This window comes from Lepidochelys olivacea, assembly GCF_965140295.1.
Source record: "Lepidochelys olivacea isolate rLepOli2 genome assembly, chromosome: 3".
Classification (NCBI taxonomy): domain Eukaryota; kingdom Metazoa; phylum Chordata; order Testudines; family Cheloniidae; genus Lepidochelys; species Lepidochelys olivacea.
Genome location: NC_140413.1, coordinates 82262885 through 82282904, shown reverse-complemented (window position 1 = coordinate 82282904; position 20020 = coordinate 82262885). Strand labels below are relative to the sequence as shown.

The window sequence follows — 20020 nt, the reverse complement described above, 5'->3', positions numbered from 1 at the left end:
TTACAGAAGCATATGCTCTACAATTAAAAAGTAAAATGTTTTTTGTATAGAGATACTATGGAAAAAATGCTACAAAAATTATTTTTTAAAAAGCATATACAAATATTGTAAAGATTAGATATGCTGGCATATAAAAATATACATTTAAAATAATCAGCACAATCATTTTCTTATGGACATCTTTTAATTATAAAATGTGGATTTATAAATTTAAAAGAATATGTGAGAACACCAGGAGACTAAACAAAAATATGCCAGACAAAACAGTCAAACTACACTTTGAGTCAGAAAACATACAATTTTAAAAGCCAACATTTTAAACCAATGTTGAACTAAGTGATAGAGAATATTATATATTGTGTTTCTAAAGAACGGAAGAAAATGTTAACATTTTAATATATTTATATTGCACTAATACCCATGGACCAAGACCCTATCATCTCCAGCAGTGGAAAAAGAACAAAAAGACATCCCCTGCCCCAAAGAGTTTACAATCTAAGTAAAAGACAACACACCACAGATGGATAGACAGACAGACTGCAAAGTGCAAGGAAACATTGAGACAATGCTGGTGAGCATGACAGGCATTGGTCTCAGAACACCAGCTGCCTAACGACTGCTCATTTTTTATAGGCATCATCATAATGAGTTGAGAATACTACTGCAGGACTGGTTTTCTAGCTTCTGATTAAATTCCAGTCAGTATTTGCCCAGTTTAAGGTTATTTTTTGTTGCTGTCCTTATATTCCTTTCCTTTACGCTGCTTATTAACTTTATTATCAAGCTTAGTCAAGAGAACATGTACAATAGGTCCACTTCATACAAATAAAACAATTTTCTCTTCCTCTCCTAAGGAAGTAAAAAAAGGCCCCAGTCCTACAAAGGGAGATGCATGGAGTCCTATGAAATCCATGGGAGTAAGTTTTATGTGCCTCCATGGATCTTTTTGTGGGATCAGGACTGTATGCTTGTTAAAAACATTCCATTTAACCCACTGGCAGCAGAATAAACATGGATGGGTAAGTAACCACTGAAATATCTTTAATCATTGAGCTTCACAATCTATTTTAGAAATCATCACATTAGAAAAGATCAGAGCAAGAGCCCCTTCTCCTCGCAATGTAAATCGAAACTACTGCTATACTCAAACTAATCTGTAATCTTGAAACATTTGACAAAAGTCTCAACTCTGATGGAAAGAACACCCCACCTTAATAGTGCAGGACAGTGCTTTCTGCTTCCTTGGGGAGGTGCGGGGGGGTTTGAGAAGTACTTCCTGGTTTTCTGTATTCTCCCTCAATTCTATACACCATTTTGAGGAGACTATTAAATTTGGGAGCTCACAGCTCCGCTACTCTCCTTCTTTCCCACCACCTACTGAATGTACTTTGCCGTTTTGGTATCGGTGGGAAATATTTTTGAATGTTAGAGGTCTGTAGCAGTAGAAATAGTTGTACAATTATTCATAGTTCAGACAACAGTAATGTGAGTTGATCCTAACATGTAGTGCAACAGAATGTTACTAAGGGAACAAGCAGGTCTGCCCTTCCCTTAAATTAACTTTAAAAATCAAGTTAATATTCTGTGTGGATGCTTCCCATGAATACCCATTCTGTGAATAGATAAAAGGACTTCAATATCCAGGGCTATTAATCCAGCACCTTTCACCATCTCTACCAGACCATTTTTAAAGTCTCCTTAAAAATTATGACTACTGCCCTAAATATGAGGAGTAAGGAAGCCTGACCCATTATCTCTGTAGCAGTGGAATGGCCCTGTGTCTTGTTGGGGAAGGAAGTAGTGAATATCAAAAGGGAGTGGATGTCTTCAAAAGTCTACAGAATTGGGCAAGAAAACAAAGTATTCTACTGATTTACAGAAGTAAATCAGAACAAGCTGTATTTAAAAAAAGGGAAAGTGAGGATTCAGAACAGAACGTCTAGTGTTTGATTATTATTTATTAAGATTCCTAGGATAAGGACACATTGTAGAATCATCAATAAGGGAGACATACACACACACACGCACGCTATCATTGCCACATTTAGCCACTCTTCTAAACTCACAATTTATGTACTTCGCTACTTGGAAGGAAAAACAAGTCAAATTGTGTGTACTGAAGATAACATGAAAACTGAATAACTTTTCAAACCACTTAGAAGAATTGCAACATGCTCACCTCTCCGTCTAGAAAGCCAGAAGGGATATTTGGTTCACATGAGCTAGACTTTAACCAGCTTGAGAAATTTTTGCCAGTGCTTCCATAGTTTGGCATTTGTGAATTTAGTTCTTTTGCATCATCTGTTTGCAAATATTTTTCCATGTAATTTGGAACTTTTAAACCTGAAAGAGACTGAATTACAAAATCAAAATTAAAGGGTTTTTTGTTGTTGGTTTTTTTGTTTGTTTTTTGTTTTGTTTTTTAACAGCCAGGCAGGGTTTCATAAGGTTTAATTTTCTGAATTATTTAGTTTTATTACCTCAGAGTTTTGAGGCATGTCAAATGGTCTGACTGCATCAAGTGGTAAAGCAGGCATCTCTGAGGAGTCAGTTGAGAAAGTTGTTGTAATAGTATTTACTGAGGTTACAGAGGGAGTAAACACCTTTCCTTTAGCTGTAGATGACAGCAAGCTTGAGAAGACAGCGCTTTTTTCCAGACGGGACCTCTTAATTTCACCATCTGTACTATCCCGGTTCTGCATTTTAAGTTGTAGGGCTGGTGCTAGATCTTGTGTTTTTCCTCTCTTTATTCCCAAACCCAATGTAAATACACTGGGATCAAATACTTTCTCTAAGTTGTCTTCATGAATTGGAGGCATTGCAAAATGGGGTGCAGGGAAATTTGGAAGCTTTGGCCTTTTCTTCTTCTGGGGTATGCAAACTGAGCTGTCTAGATTTTTGATAGTTTCTGTAAACTTTTTCATGTCAGAAGGGGAATCAGAAATACTCTCATCTTTACCAGGAGAAATATTACCAGTGTTACTTAGGCTTTGCTGTATATTGATAATATTTTGCTCTAATGTCCGTATGTTTTCTAAATTGCCTTTGTTACACTGCATGTTTGCAGAAATTGGCTCTCCTGTTTCTGTCTTTTTGCCTTCATTTTGTATCTGAAAAAGCACATTCTCCTCTAATTCGGATTTTTTGGAAACTACATCAGATTTTAGGGGACATTTATCATCTTTACAAGGAGATGAGATCTCTCTGTTTGATAACAGTATTTTTTCTTCACTGTGGTGGAATTTTGAGCTTGCATTAATTGCTCTATTAGCATTTTCTTTTAAGGTTTCATTTTTGTTGGCATCTTGTAAAGATGTTATAGGTAACAAACTGTCTTTATTAATAGCGGTAACTTCTACATCAGCTTGTCTTAAAGAGCAAGCATTAGCATCTGCTTTGCTTGTTTGGTTAAACAGCGATCCTGCAACTTTTCCTTTCTTCAGTTCTGCTGCCTTTTCAACCTCCTCATTAACGGACATTCCTACTTGAGAGCCTTCTTCAGGTTTGGTCTTTATTTCTGCTGAGCCTTCTTTCACCCGTGGCACATTTTCAGGTAACTTCAGGTGATTGTTTTGCTTATTAATTATTTTATCAGTTTGTTCATATTCCTGGGGTTGTTTTCCAAATTTCAGCTTTGCTCTACCAACAAATGTATTTGATACAGTGTTATTTTTCAAAGCAGGGACATCAGAGGGTCGCTGGCGCTGATTAGCACGTTTATTTTCAAACAAGGAAATTTTGTTGGCAATGCTGCTGTTAATTTTATTAACTGGCTTTTCAAGAGAATCATGATCATTTTCTAGGTCTTCAAGACTTTTAGGAGCTTTAAAATTCAGTTCTACATTCTTGGGTTTGGCAGGACTGCAAGAAGCACAGTGAAAGTTATTTTGCAATGTATGCTTAAGTAGAATCATTGTATTAATTTAAAAATAAGAAATAAAACACAGTTTCATAACAATATATTTTTCCAGTATCAATATTCAGTTTAAGTTACAATATTCCAAAAGGATTTCATAAAAAGAAAGGAATAATAACTGTGCTACCAACAGTAACCCAAAGTCAGGAACAACGTACCGGTATTTCATAATGTCAATCAAAGGATTGCGCATCTAGCTGGTCGAAAAATATCTGATTAGTCAAAAATAGCTGACTAGTCAAATATTAGTCAAACATTGTCAATCATCATCAAATATGGTCAAATATTTTAAAGCACTGATTTATTAGAATACTAAGAAAAAAGAGCAAGACTTTATGATCTTTAATAGGCTTAGCCTTAGTTAGGTACTTATGCCTAATTACAAAAAAACAAGTTATTTAACAGAGTTAATTTAATTCAGAAAAGTGAGAAACGCAATGAAATGAAGTTCTGACAAAATGTAAGAATGGCACTATGATGCAATGAAAAAGGTAGGCCGACACCTACATCAGGGCATTCTTGCTGGAATATCTGACAATATTTTACCATGATCAAGTAATACAGTCAACTGACATTATTTGACTAGCTTACCAAACTTAAACACACACACACGCAAAGTTCCTAACAATATTTGGTAGATAAACACAACAGTGTATCAGACAGCCAAACACTCCGGAGGATTTCCACTATTTACATATCTCAAAAGTCAAAGTTTAACAGTGGAGACAATTAATTGTATTCTTTTTTATATGCCAGATACGTTTTTAGTGTAAATCGAGGTGGGCTTTTGAAGAATTAATTTATTTCATTATTTTCCTGTTTGAACTTGGAATACATTGAAAGAGTTTCATTTCACCCAACCTTTTTTAAAATTTGAAATCAACCAAAATTACTACTTGATACCCAACATCACATTCTCTGATTTATTTCCCCCTGAAATATACCTGTTAAATTGGGTGGTAAAAACATTTTCTCCATTTATGAATTTTGTTTGGTAATTTACAGTGAAGTCTGAAAAGTTTTGTTAACTTCGGTTTCTAAACACAAGATGACAAATTTTCAAGGTCAGATTCTGAGCTGTGCTTCTTAGGAGGTTCAGCCTGGGCAGTCGGGAGCAATGGCTTTACATCACCTTTCTGGCTCCCAAAATCTTGGTTGATTATGTTGAACTTTCTCTGGGGCTAGTCTAACTCATCGAAGCTTCACTCAGCTGTCTATGGGCCATCCTGCAGCCAAGAACAGCCAGAGCAGAGTGCTCTGGTCACACTCCATCCAATGCACTCTACACAAGGGACTGCGAAGGAGATAGCGTAAGACTGTTATGCTGGCAAGGAACCTCTTTGCAAAACGGAGGAGGATGGGGAGAGAAGAAATTCCTGGCAGGACAGGGGGAAAGTCTGTTTTCAGGCCCTTTTATGGTACAGGAGCAATGTAAAGAGGTCAGAATACAGTAAAGAATTAGGGCATAAATCTTCAAAACTTGTTAGAGTTGAAGTGTTAACTGACCCATTCTCCCCTCAGTGATCAGTTCCCTAAACATTACAGGGAGTTACACGCATGCAGTGATGAGAGCACACACACAGTGTGTGTAAATGCACTACACGAAGTCTGGCGATTGTGGGAGATCACTGATCAGCTCCCAGCAGGCTCTTAAGAAAAAAAAAAAGAGACAGGTGAGGTCTATACATGATCTTTTGGCATACACTCATGCTTATCTGTTCGGATAGAATACTATTCACTAAATTGAATAGGAATTGACAGAGGTGGTGAGTACAAATGAGTTTATGTGGATAGCCTATATAGCACAGCAAATGTCATCTGTTTTGTAAGAAGTCCCTCTACCAACACAGACATACTGATAACAGAAACTTGTTCAGATATGATCACAACTAGAAGGTACATAAGTTTCATCAATGTAGACTCATAGACCTTCAGGCCAGAAGGGACCATCATGATCATCTAATCTGACCTCCTGCACATTGCAGGCCACAGAACCTAAGTCCTGTAATAGACCCCAACCTCTGGCTGAGTTACTGAGTCCTCAAATCATGATTTAAAGACTTACAGTTACAGATTTCAGAGTAGAAGCCATGTTAGTCTGTATCCGCAAAAAGAAAAGGAGTACTTGTGGCACCTTACAGACTAACAAATTTATTTGAGCATAAGCTTTCGTGAGCTACAGCTCACTTTATTGGATGCATCAAAGCTTATCCTCAAATAAATTTGTTTGTTAGTCTCTAAGGTGCCACAAGTACTCCTTTTCTCTTTAAGGTTACAGAGAATCTGCCATTTACACTCGTCTTAAACCTGAAAGTCACCAATGCCCCATGCTGCAGAGGAAGGCAAAAATCCCTTAAGGTCCCTGCCAATCTGACCCAGGGGAAAATTCCCTCCATCTAGTGCCCCATCACCGGCTGGTGGAGATATTTGCTACTAGCAGTTGAAGGCTGCCTACAAGCCATTGTAGGCAGACTCATCATACCATCCCCTCCATAAACTTATCAAGCTCAGTCTTGAAGCCAGTTAGGTGTTTTGCCCCCACTGCTCCCCTTGGGAGGCTGTTCCAGAACTTCACTCCTCTGATGGTTAGAAACCTTCATCTAATTTCAACCCTAACCTTGTTGATGGCCAGTTTATATCTATTTATTCTTGTGTCCACACTGGCACTTAACTTAAGTAACTTCTCTCCCTCGCTATTTATCCCTTTGATGTATTTATAGAGAGCAATCATCTCTCTCCTCAGTTTGGTTAGGCTAAACACGCCAAGCTCTTTGAGTCTCCTTTCATAAGATTTTCCATTTTTCATATTATCCTAGTAGCCCTAGTAGAACATTTGGCAAGCAGAGAAAAGAAACTGTTAAAACTTAGGGACAATTCTAACTGCCCCGTAGGCAGGCCGTATTTCAGCAAGAACAAACTGAAACCATGAAAACCACTTGGGGCTTGTCTTTGTTACAGCACTACAGTGGTGGCGCTGCTGTAGCGTTTAGTGAAGATGCTGACAGGAGAGCTTCTCCCGCCAGCGTAGGGAGTCCACCTCCGAGAGGTGATAGCAGTGTCAATGGGAGAAGCCCATAGTGCTGTCTACACTAGGGATTAGGTCAGTGTAATTATGTTGCTCAGGGGTGCGGACGTAGTTCTACCGACATAAGTTCCTAGTGTAGACCAAGCCTTGCAAAGCTAAAAAAAGGGAACAGAAAAGAACTCCCTGTATATTTCGAGGAAGGCAATGGAACCAGGTAGAAAACAGCTTCATAAGCAAGATTCTAAAGATACTTAGGGCTTGTCTACACTGCAATTAAAAACCTACCACTGGCTGGTGCCAGCTGGCTCAGTTTGTGGGGCTCTTTAATTGCGGTGTAAACTTCTGGGCTCAGGATGCAGCCCGAGCTCTAGGACCCTCCTATCTCGCTGGATCCTAGAGCCTGGGCTTGGACACTGCAATTAAAAAGCACCCAAGTCAGCTGGCACGGGCCAGCCATGGGTGTCTCATTGCAATATAGACATACCGTTAGACATGGTTTTTTGCTTGCCTAAAGCTAGTGTTTCCTAAACTTTTGAAAGCTGAGTTCCCCTTCAGGAAAAGGGAAACCAATTGTGCCTTCTCCTGCAATTGTTGGAAGACTAATTTTAATGTATACATCTTCCATGTCCCCCTCCCCTGGCCAGTCCCTCACTCTCACCACCCCACATTTTGAGGACTTCTGGTTTTCATAATATGATCCTTCCTTTCCTTTCTTACATTCTCTGATGAGCACTCAATTTTGACATTTACAGTATTATTGAGCACATCTGAGTTAGCACCCATTGAAAAAACAAGGCAGTTAATGTCTCACAGGTATAACTGCAGGCTCACGGCAATTCAGGCAAATACCTGTGCCACAGTTAACTTTCAAAATGCGAAGCATGTGTTTCTTCACAGCGACAGGTAGAAACCTCTCTTTCAAAAAATGAAAACAGACTCTGCCAAATAATTAAGAGGTATGTCTGTGCACCCCACATCTAAACTTTTGAGAACCCATTCCCCCAAAGAGGAATGTTCTGCACTTTCAGAAATGCTGCCTTAAAGCATGAGGCACCAGGTAAGGTCTACTTTGTATTAAAATGGGATAAACAATGCAAAGGTAAAAAAACCAAAACACTTGGCTCACTGTTGGTATGCTTGAAATATATCCTTATGCGGGGAAGAGTGGAAGATAGATTATCCACTATCATGTAAACTTGCCTCGTACACTCATTCAGGTCTGGCTAATTCATACAATTCACTAAGCAGTGCAACTCAGCCTCCAATTCACTAAACCTGAAACTGTCTGCTCGCCAAGTGTGAGCAGGTATAAGGCCTGGTCTACACTAGGAAATTAAGTTGGTATAATTACTTTGCTCAAGCGTGTGAAAAATCCACACTCCTGAGCGACGCAGTTAAACTGACCTAACCCCCAGTGTAGACAGCACTAGGGTGACGAGAGAATTCTCCTGTCAACCTAGCAACCGCCTCTTGGGAAAGTGGACTACCTGTGCTGACAGGAGAAGCCCTCCCATCGGCGTAGGCAGCGTCTTCTTTGAACTGCTACAGCAGCGCCACTACTGAGTTTTAAGTGTAGACAAGCCCTAAGATAAATACTGGTGGATTCCCCTTTAAAGATGACATACTGTTTACAACATAGCAGTCAGCCTTAAGAAGAAAGCAGTTAGACCTCCCCCAGTTTAGCCATATAGGGAAGGTGACTCACACAGCCAATATACAGCAAAAATGACAAGCTTCACAAAATACACCAATGCCAGAACATCAATGGCTGACACAAGCAAAACAAAATTGTGTGATCACAGACCTGGCTAATTTAACAAATGGGCACAAATGCAGGCAGCTACAAAAACAAATGTTTGAACATTACCAATGAGAACTGAGGCCAAGATTTGCATTAAGAATACCAAAACAGCTGCAAACCTCAGGTCTTATGCTCTGATTATGATGTACTATCATCCTAAATTTGGCTATAACCTCATTAAAGGTAGACTCAGGTCTCTTGGGCCTCAAATTTGTCCCTTTTAAAAGGTGTTATAACATAATAAGGAAAGTATCCTGGATTTTAAATACCCTTGTTTGCCAAAACAATTTAAAGGACAAAAAATACTATCACTACTTGTATGGAACTGTCAAATAAAAAAAACCCCACAAATGTGTTTATCATCTGTAATGCTTCTATAGCAGCATTTAACTATTCCCAGATCTTTGCGGACTTTGAGCATAATGGTGTAAAAGCAAGCATGTTTTGGCATTATAAAATACAACGATATTGCTAAGGTTTAGTTTCATTCGATAGGCCAGGGGAATGTGTGAAAGTAACTGGAGTTAGTCAAATAGAAAAGGATAAAAGTAAACTTTTTTAGAAAAATGCTTCATGTCTTCTTAAACTTTTAAAACTAAAAACACGGCCCTCTGAGCTATGCAAGGTAAGTTTCTGCTTCTGCCTAATGAAGTGTGTGGGGGAAAAAAGTCTCTTTGTTATGAGATTGCCAATCTTTTTTTCCATTACACAGCAATTTGATACACGCCTAGTTTTACAATTCGCATGTTCTGATTGGAACATTTTCAAATTATGACCTGATGAATCTCATCTGGTATTTTAACTATCTCAGCTGAAGTCAGCTGCCTATATAAAGTGTGACATTCACTTGACTGATGCTGCTACAGAAGTGTATGACTAACAGCAGGAGTCAACAATCTCACTATAAGGCCATGTCTATACTACCACTTATGTCGGCAAAACTTATGTCGCTCAGGGGTGTGAAAAAACACACCCTCCTGAGCGACATATGCCAGTGGTAGTGTACACAATCCTATGGTGGTAGGAGAGTTTCTCCTGCCAGCACAGTTACCATCGCTTGTTGGGGGTGATTTAATTATGTCGACAGGAGAGCTCTCTCCTGTCAGCATAGAGCAGCAACACGGACCTGAACATTTATCGATTAGAAAGAGCATTCATCCCCATCACCAAGTTTCAATCAACAATAACCAAGACAAGGTGTTTTGTTACCCTGCTTTTTAATGTCAGGGTCAAACTTTGACAGTAAGCATTGTAGGAGATATTTTACCTTTCAACACCTTGAATTCAAATTAAGCATCCATCTAACTGTGGATTTTGCTTTTCTATTGCTCTGATACAAGAGTGACTGTCACTTCATAATATAATATGGGACACTGTCAACTTGAATTTTTAGAAGTGTCAATATTAAAAGTAAAAGTCCACTTTTTGACAGTATAATTTTTAAACAGTATTGGTTTTTAACCTCTCCAGCTGATGTTTATAAGGGTCTTTCCCGCAAAGGAAAAACTAAATGACTATACAGTAGCACACAGTGAAATGGACTACACACAAAGTTGTCAAAAGCACAAAGAAAAACTGAAAAAAATACCATTTTTAGTAATTTTTTTCAATTAAAGGAATCCTTAAGTGTTACTTATTCTGTGGTCCACACAAAATTTGACAGAAATGCATGATTTTCAAATTCTCAGTGTCATTTTTACTGAGAAAAATTTAGAGAGATATTTAATAAGTGCTATATGAAAATGTATTGATTTTGTCAAGGTAAAAGCTACAATGAGCAGTCAAATTAAAGTATAAATTACTTACAGGCTAATTTTTGTTGTAACTGTAGATCTGGAAACATCCAAACATAAATTTCTCAGCTTTGTGCTGTTTAAATCGGAACTTGCTGGTTTTTCGGTGGATTTGCCTAGTTCTCCATTCTGAATCCCTTCAGTAAGCAAGACAGCTTTTCCATCAGAGCTATTTACACGTTTTGCCATCTTGGATTCAGTTTTACTTTCAGAAAGTAAAGAAGTGGTGTTCTCTGTGTCATTGAGAGAGGAAACTTTGGAGGTCTCTGCTTTGCTTTCACTAGAAGGTGCAGATACTGCTCCCTTTTCCACTGAAGTACTTTTTGTTGTTGGGTTACCTTCTGTTGCTGCCATAGGCTGTATAAACTGCTTTTTTGGTAAAGAATCTTTTAGTGGACTCTTCAAACCGGTAGGAGAAAGAGGGACTGCATCAGACGGATTCTTTTTAAATGATCTTCTCCTGAAAGGGGATGAAGTTGGGAGCTGCTGTTTGCTTTTCTCAGATTCAGTTTTAGGCAGCCCTTTGTGGTTAGATCCGACTTTTAAGTCCTGGTTACTCAAGGTAGAAGAGTTCCGTTCAGGAGTCTGTTGAGGAGATTTAATTTTTCTTTCTGAATTGGTTATCTTTTCTGAAACCACATCAGAAGGACCACCACCAAAAGCAGAATCTTCTTTTGCAGTATTCTCAGTCTGATTTCTCTCTCCATTTAGAGTCTCACTCAATGACTGAGATTTCCTCCTCTTTCCAGATCTCCTAGTAACAGATTTTTTATCCATTGTGTCTGTTTCACCCCAAACTTCTCCTGATAGAAAAGTCACAGATTCATTAAAAGGTGTTTCTTCTGTTTTACTAAGATAGATATCTAATGTTAGAACTCTAGCAGGATGTATGTGCTCAGCTGTTTTGGATTTCAAACTGTGTGGCAATTCCTTTGACGCTGCACACTCAGGTTGTGAAGACCTTTGCACATTCACTAGTTGTTTATTATTTAATATGTTATTTTCTAAGTCTTCACTAGATAAATTATTCAAACTTCTGATGAAATCCGGTGTTATAGAATTAGTAATGTCTACAACAGGCTCTTCTTTTAGTTCCAATGTCTCCACTGTAAGGTCACTTTCAGAGAATGTGTTTTTTATTGTTCCAGTGCTACTGTTCCAATCAGGTGACCACTCGATATCAGAAAAGCCTTCCTTGCTGCTCCATGCTGTAATAATACTGTGACTCAAAGGTGTTATTTTCTCACAATATTCTTGTGTCTCTGCAAGAGCATTCCATCTTCTTGCCTCCTGCACTTGGGGAATTGTACATTCTTCTTTCTTTAGGTCTTCACTATCTGTTGATTTGAGTGAAGCTGTATCCTTATAAGGTGAAACTGATTTCCCACTTTCAATATTTGGACTTTTAGAGGGTTCTAGTGAATTTTTGGCATTTTTTCTCCTCCCTGTACTAAACAAATTTCCAAGCTTTCCCAAAACTGGTTTCTTTCTGTTCTCTTCTTTGGAAGATTCTGGAGACTGTGTTTTAGACTAAACAAAATTAGAAAAAAAAAAGTTTGATAATGTGAAAGGTATTTCTTCAAGAAACACATTATTAATGAACATTTATATGTTCCAAGAGGTAGCCAAGGGGAACTAAACTGTTTATTAAACAGTAGGTCATCTTAGAAAAGATATGCTTTACTTTTATTTTATATATTGTTATATAATGCTTTTCTAATTACACACATTTTGCTTTAATATTATTGGTAATATAAGTCTCAAATCTTCAAACACTTGTGCACACACTTTTAGTTTGTTCATCAATCTGAAGAGAGGTCCATAGATTTTTATGTCTGAAGTGATAAATTTCCATAGCAAATTTGCAAAGGTAGGTTAAATTACTACACAGGAAAAATAATATGAGCAATGTTACACTGTGGACCAAAATTTGCCCTCTACTAAAATAGTGCCACACCACTGAGTTCGATGCATATTAGTATAAGTGACTAAGGGCAGAATTTAACCCTATGAGTGAAATTTTACCCTATAACTTCAAATAAACTTATTTCCTGTTTGACAGGTTATCTAGAGAATTTCAGTATATTTACAATATCTGTCAGTAAGTTACAAAGAATTTATAAACACTTTAAAAAGCAGGCATAATGCAATGGAAAATCTTCAGCAATCAAAATATAACAGAAACATTTTTAATAATACTTCCTGTCTAAAGGAATTAGTGCTATACAAATCAATTTTGTTTACTGAAAAATTAGAGCAAAATAAACAAAGACCCTTTCACAATATTAACATAGTCTAAGTCTTTTCATAATAAATTGTGTACAGTTTTATTTTTAAATAGACTAATATTTTCTTTATAGGTAGCATTGGAAGGATTAGATTTTTATCAGTAAATGTTGATAAACATTTATTTCACCATACATACATAAGCTGACAAATATATTTCCATCCATAATCAAAGTTTACAGATAGGCAAAGAAAGAAAAATGCTGCCTGAGAACTTAGAGTTTGATTTAAGGCTATTTACCTTATATATTTTAAAATTTATGTTTTAATTGTTATAAAGTTTGAACTTTTTGAATCTCAGCATCTACTGCCAGTAAATAATTGTCTGACCCCCACCTCCTATAATTACCCATAACTGAAAAATACATATTAAAATAAAAACAATTCTTAACACGATTCTGTGCAACTGTGAACATTTAAATCAATAAAAATTCAAAAAAAATCTTACAAATAAATAATAGCATCTGTCTAAATTATACAAAAATATAATTCTGACAAGGGCCTATTCATAGTTAAGTATACAAACACTCAGTGAAAAATGAGGTTGCTCTGTGGCCATATAAAGTGAGATGACAAGCACTGTGAATCACTGTCCCTACAGGAAACACCTCCTGAAGCATACAGCTCATGTTATGTCTCCCTCCCCTCCCTCCGGTGAAAAGAGCAGCATCAGAGATTACTGGTGCTAACAACATAATATCAGGTTTCAGAGTAGCAGCGGTGTTAGTCTGTATTCGCACAAAGAAAAGGAGGACTTGTGGCACCTTAGAGACGAACCAATTTATTTGAGCATAAGCTTTCGTGAGCTACAGCTCACTTCCTCGGATGCATGAAGCCATAATGTTGAAGCCATGGGAGCGGTACACAACGGAGGGACGATTAGCAAAGCTGTAGAACGAAGCAGGGCTGGAAGCTCAGCCCACGTGTTCCCAAAAGGCTAAGCAAGCTGCACAATGCTCCCCTTCCTTACCGACACGCAACCACTGGAGAGAAGGGGCAGCAGGAGGTTTTCAATGCACAAAACGCCCGGCGTGCCTAGCTCTGCGCCCCACGCGGACTTTAGCCGTGATTGCGGAGTTTACACTGCACAGGGTCCGTCCTCTGGCATCCGCGCTCGCAGCCAGGTGTGGGCGCAGCGCACACTCATCCCTCAACTATGCCCAGCTCCTTCCTGCCGCTGATAAGGTCAGGGAAAGCCAGGAGACGGGAAAGCCAGCCGCTTCGCCTGCAGAGATTTGCCTGTCAGCCCCTTGCCACAGCAGTTCGCACCCCCACCAGCCCGGCGTCCCAGCCCAGGGGCAGGCAGGCTACTCACAGCGAGACCTAGGTGGCCCCCAGCGCCTCCTTCCTCCGGCAGCCCCGAGCCCGGTGCCCCGCGAGGGAGCGCAACCGGCGCAGCCGCTCCCGTCTCAGCCGCCGGGAAAGCGGCGCTCCGCCAGTTCCCGCGGCAGAGGCGCCAGCCGTGTGAGCGCTCCGGCCGGCCCGCCTGCAGCAGCAGCAGCAGCTCCGCCTCCTCGCGCCGCGCCGCGCCCTCCACGCGCTGCGCCGGCCGGGGCCCCCGGAGCTGCGGCAGGGCCCCAGGGCCATGCGGGCGGGGCGCGCCCGTGAAGCGGGGGCATTCCGCGCGCAGAGGAGCGGCTGCAAAGGCGTGGGCGGGTGACAACGGGCGCAGAACCTGAGCGCGCAGGCCGGGATGCAAGGGACGCTCAGCGCCCAGCGGGTGAGACGCGGCAGCGCAGCCCAGGGCACCAGGGAAAAGGGCAAGGGGGGTTGAAGAACAGGACGGTAGAGAGGAGACAGCGGCTCAGAAGGGAGAGAGAGGGGGGAGCAGGACAGGAGCTCATCAAGGAGAAGAGGAATGCAAGGAGCCAACAATCGGCAATGCATAAAGACGGGGAGTTGGCGCTACCAGCGCGTGTCTGAACAACTTGAGCGGCTGCTATAGCAGAGCCTATTCCCAGCTATCCAGGGCAAAAAGCCGCCCCGAGCAAAACCGACAAACTTTGATGCTGAGGGAAGAAAAGCGTAGAATCTAAAGTATCCAGTCGCGCCATCTACCTGTAGGGAGCTGCTCGCGTTATAAAACAGGGCTTAGAGACGGCAAAGTGGTTTTGTACAAAGCAAATGCCCAGGATGGGGGCGGGAGTGGACGCACTAAGCAGCATCGTGTTTGGTTAATTATCATAATTGTTGTTTGCCGATCAGCTCTTTTACTTGACGAGCTGCAGGCACACTAGTTGGAAAGATCGTGTACAGATTCCAACTGGTTAGGGGGCGGAATAAGTAGGAGATCAGTGGTCTGTCCAGTAGTTTTTTAATGAGTGTATACTATGGAACGATTCTGGACCGGTGAAGAGGTGGCCTGAATAAGCTACTTGGCCTTCAACAATTGTAGCTTCTCAAAAAATATTTACTAGCCTCTGTACTAAAACATGCTTTAGTTCAAATCCTGTTACAAAGCATATTACTTAATTTCAGGCATAGAAACTTGGGCAGTGAAGAAACCACAAGGCTACCTAGCAAGAATTTTAAGCCAAAAGAGGAGAAATGAATGTGCAGAAGTGAATGCAGTTCTACACAAAAAGTATATCTATACACATTTTCCTTGTAGAGAATGTGGCATTGAGGGATGGAGAGGGAGTCAGCACTTAATAGAGGATAAATTAGTAAATTTGAAACCAAAGTTTGAGAGGCTTTGGATAATCTGAATAAAGCAGAAAACAAGAGGAAAATGGAGAAGTCTTGATGAGATTAAATAAATAAAAAAATAACCCTCATCAAGACAACTCAAATATAAAGTTTTGTTATGTTATGGTCACTATTACCAAGTGGTTCAGCTATATTTACCTCTTGGACCAGATCCTGTGCTCCATTTAGAACTAAATCAAGAATTGCCTCTCCTCTTGTGGGTTCTAGGACTAGGTGCTCCAAGAAGCAGTTATTTAAGGTGTCAAGAAACTTTGTCTCTGCTGTTACCACTCAAGATAGAAATCCTGGATAGTCCACTGTGGATAGTTCTCAGCCGCAGACAAAAAAGCAAACAGAATGTTGGGAATCATTAGGAAAGGGACAGATAATAAGAGAGAAAATAACATATTGCTGCTTTATAAATCCACGGCACGGCCACATCTTGAATACTACTTGCAGATCTGGTCCCCCAGTCTCAAAAAATATCTACTGGAATTGGAAAAGGGACAGAAAAGGGCAACAAAAATGATTAGGGGTATGGAACAGCTTCCATGTGAGGAGAGATTAGTAAAACTGGGACTTTTCAGGTTGGAAGAGATGACTAAGGGGGAATATGATAGAGGTCTATAAAATGACCGGTGTGGAGAAAGAAAATAGGGAAGTGTTATTTACTCCTCATAACACAAGAACGAGGGGTCACCAAATGAAATTAATAGGCAGCTGGTTTAAAACAAACAAAAGGAAGTATTTCTTCACACAACACACAGTCAACCTGTGGAACTCTTTGTCAGAGGATGTTGTGAAGGCCAAGACTATACCAGGATTAAAAAAAAATAACTAGTTCATAAGATAAGTTCATAGATGATAGATCCGTCAATGGCTATTAGCCAGGATGGGCAGGGATGGTGTCCCTAGCCTCAGTTTGCCTGGTGGTGGCATGGGTGACAGGGAATGGATCACTTGATGATTGCCTGTTCTGTTTATTCCCTCTGAAGCACCTGGCATTGGCCACTGTTGGAAGACAGGATACTGGGCTAGATGGACCTTTGGTCTGATCCAGTATGCCATTCTTATATGCTATATTATTCATACATTAAAAAGAGCTAAATTCAACCATAACTGTTGAGTCATGATTGCATTTCCGTAACATATTTGCATGAATAAAGAGTTCTGAGTTATTGAAAAGCACACTGGGTAGGGTTGCCAACTTTCTATTTGCACAAAACCGAACACCCTTGCACCGTCCCCTGTCCCACCCCTTCTCCGAGGCCCCACCCCCTCTCACTGCATCCCTCCTCCCTCTGTTGCTCGATCTCCTCACCCTCACTCACTCAGGGGGTTGGGGTGCGGAAGGGAGTGAGGGCTCTGGCTGGGGGTGCAGGCTCTGGAGTGGGGCTGGGGATGAGGGGTTTAGGGTGCAGGAGGGTGTTCTGGGCTGGGATTGAGGGGTTTGGAGGGAAGGAGGGGTTCAGGACTGGGGCAGAAGGTTGGGGCACAGGTGGGGGTGACGGGTGCGGGCTCCGGGCGGCGCTTACCTCAGGCAGCTCCCAGAGGCAGCGGCATGTCCCCCCCTCCTGCTCCAATACGGAGGTGCAGTCAGGTGGCTCTGTGCACTGCCTGGTCCACAGATGAAGCCCCATTGGCCACGGTTCCCGGCCAATGGGAGCTGCGGAGCTGGTGTCTGGGGCAGGGGCAGTGCCCAGAGCCCCCTGGCTGCCCCTATACCCAGGAGCTGGAGGGGGGTATGCCACTGCTTCCGAGAGTCTGCCTGAGGTAAGTGCCACCCGGAGTCTGCACCCCTTACCCTCTTCCTCTCCCTTGCCCCAGGGAGCCTGCCTTAGCCCCACTGCGCCACCAACTGGACTTTTAATGGCCCAGTCAGCAGCACCGACCGGAGCCACCTGGTCCCTTTTGGACCAGGCATTCTGGTCAAAAACCGGACATCTGGCAATCTTAACTCTGAGTTACATTTTCAAATAGTGCGTGTTAAGCCCATAGTTGAGTTTGATTTGCAAGACTACATGTATAAAAACTTAGTAGTAGGCAAATCAATTGCACCTGTGAAAAAAAATTGCTATGTGCAATTATCTTGCATAAGTTCTTAATTATAACATGCAGTATTTGAAAATCTAGCTTTAATTTCTTACTGAAGTTTGAATTTGTTTTATGTCTAGATAAATAGATGCACATACACAAGAAAACTGTTGCTTGATTCTGAAATACAAGCCTTGTGTAAATTGTACTGAAATAAGAGAGCACCACAATTACACACACTGCTTACAAAACGCATAAAGGTTCTTGCTCTGAAGAGCTTATATTTTAACTCACATAAATATAATATGCAGGACAACAGCGTAAATGCAAGAAGACATAAAAGGCCAAGATTTTCAGAAGTGGCTAGTGATTTTGGGTGCACAACTTGAGACACCATGGAGGGGACTAATTTACAGAAACTCTGAGTAACCATCTTCTGAAAATCAGGCCCCATTAAGGTGTCTCACTGCATCCAAAAATCTAAGGACCCAAAATCAATAGTCATTTTTTAAAACCTGGGTCAAAGACAGCATTAGTGACAAGAAAACCACAGGAAATCTTATGTGTTTTTAGGATGGATTTGAGGATGGGTTGAAGATCACACTGCATAAGGAGTTGGAGGCTGTTCCAAGTGTATTGCAAGCATCTTTAAGGTGATGTTCTACTATGAAGACTATATAAAATTGCCACCTTCTTAAGCAACAGATCTACACTTTGTGGATATTCAGTGATATATGTTTACATTAATGACAAAAATACTCCTGTTAGCAATGCAGAGCCAATACAGCCAAGACCCCAAGTCTTCAGAGTACTTAAATGTGCTTATCTTGATTTCAGTGGGACTTAAGCACATGCTAAAGTGCTTTGCTGAATCCAGGACTAAGGGATCAAAGGGATGTTCAACTGAGTTAACTTAATATGACTGACAAACCCTCTTATAGCATGTCCACGCTTGGGAAAAAAGGAGTGTTTTTACCAGGTATTAGCTAACGTGGTAGCTAACATGGTAAAATCCAAGTGTGGACAAGACAGTTATCGTTTTAACACATTAGCTGGTTGATGTAAACCCGAGGCTCTACCCTAAAAGTAAACAAATGGAATAAATTGCGAACACTAAATTTGACTTTTGCAGTTCTTTAAAATTCATTTATTTATGGCTTTATCAACAACAGGAAAATTTAGGTTTATGATGTCCATTTAACTTTATCTTAAACAATTCGCATTATTTAGCAGGGAGCATTTTTAGTTCAGGATAGGATGTTTGGGGGTTTTTGGATACCTTTAAATTACAAGTCACAGTGCTAACAGCATGTGGGAAATAGAAAACATCAGAATGGAGTTCAGCAGCCACTGATGGAGTCACAGAAGTGGCATTAGATAAATTATAGTGGAATGAGTTGTAACTGCTGTTCTCTGCTCCATTTGTTATAGTGATTGAGATTCAGCTGTTCAGCAACAGTAGTGCTGGGGTTTGTTAGGACTAAGCAATTACTGAAGCAGTGTGGAGACTCTACTGGAGAGTGGAAAAAATGACGTGGGAGGGATGTAAAAAGAAAAAAGATCTAAGAGAGTGCAACATAAATAAAATAAGAAATCAAATAGCCAGTATAATGAGGAAAGAATACTAAAAGGAAGAAACGTGGATAAAGTACAATGCAGAGAGAGGCACTGGAGAATGACAATGTTTGTGGGGTGTGGAGGAAACATGGAAAAGCTGATTTAAAACTAAATAAAAAAACAGAAAAGTGGGAAATATAAAAGACAACAAGAACTAGAAACCTGTACTGAACAATTTTTTTAAACCAACTACTGCATAAGCAACATTTATAAATTAAAATTAGAGTAATTTTTTCCAGGTTTGGTTTATTCTGTGCATTTGGTACCTTAATTTCACAGATTCATTATGGACAGTTTTCCTGGTGGTTTGTGCAGTGGTTTGCCTTTCACAAAGCAACCAGGGAGGAATATTATGCTGGAGAATTAGAAGGATTAATTATAAATCCCCCCCCCCAACAAAAATAGCAGGTGAATTTAGGGACAGGGGTTGTATACGATATTTTTAACAAATTATTTTAAATAGACTAGATTTCAGGTTGACAGTGTCTCTCTAAGATATGTAGAAGAAAAAAGCTCTAACTCCAACAATTCCATTACTAGACTCCCTTGTAGGTCCTCTTCTCCTTCCCTGCCACCCTCCATTTTGAGATTACACCAATCACCGTAAGGTCTAGGCACCACTATTTAGTGCACTAATTATTGAAATAGTAATTTCTTTGAACCCTGGAGACAGGCAATGCAGTTATAGTACTTGGGGAACTTGTAAACAAAATTGTTATTTTTCTGACCTACACTTTTAAAAATACATTCTGACAACATTTTTTTCAGAGACAGTGAAGTGGACAAACTAGAAATGTTTTTCCAATTTTCATGTTTTTGATGCTCACTGACTTGTAAGTTTTTCAGTTTCTCTGTTTCCA

At 40.2% G+C, this 20020-nt stretch overlaps 1 protein-coding gene across 3 annotated transcripts in view; it reads right to left on the bottom strand.

Annotated features, from left to right (window-relative positions):
- Window positions 1–20020, bottom strand: part of CRYBG1 (crystallin beta-gamma domain containing 1) — a 121955-nt gene that overhangs the window by 47910 nt on the left and 54025 nt on the right. Inside the window, exons 1-4 of one of the 3 annotated variants that reach the window (XM_084622627.1) lie at window positions 14137–14268; window positions 10549–12065; window positions 2481–3861; window positions 2180–2353 (exon numbers count right to left, since the gene is read on the bottom strand). In XM_084622627.1, coding sequence (XP_084478753.1) covers window positions 2180–2353; window positions 2481–3861; window positions 10549–11312 — 2319 coding nt within the window. In that variant the 5' untranslated portion in view covers window positions 11313–12065; window positions 14137–14268. Of the gene's footprint in view, window positions 1–2179; window positions 2354–2480; window positions 3862–10548; window positions 12066–13791; window positions 13900–14136; window positions 14269–20020 lie in introns of those variants that run through there. The other 2 variants (XM_084622628.1, XM_084622626.1) reach the window with 2 other exon arrangements.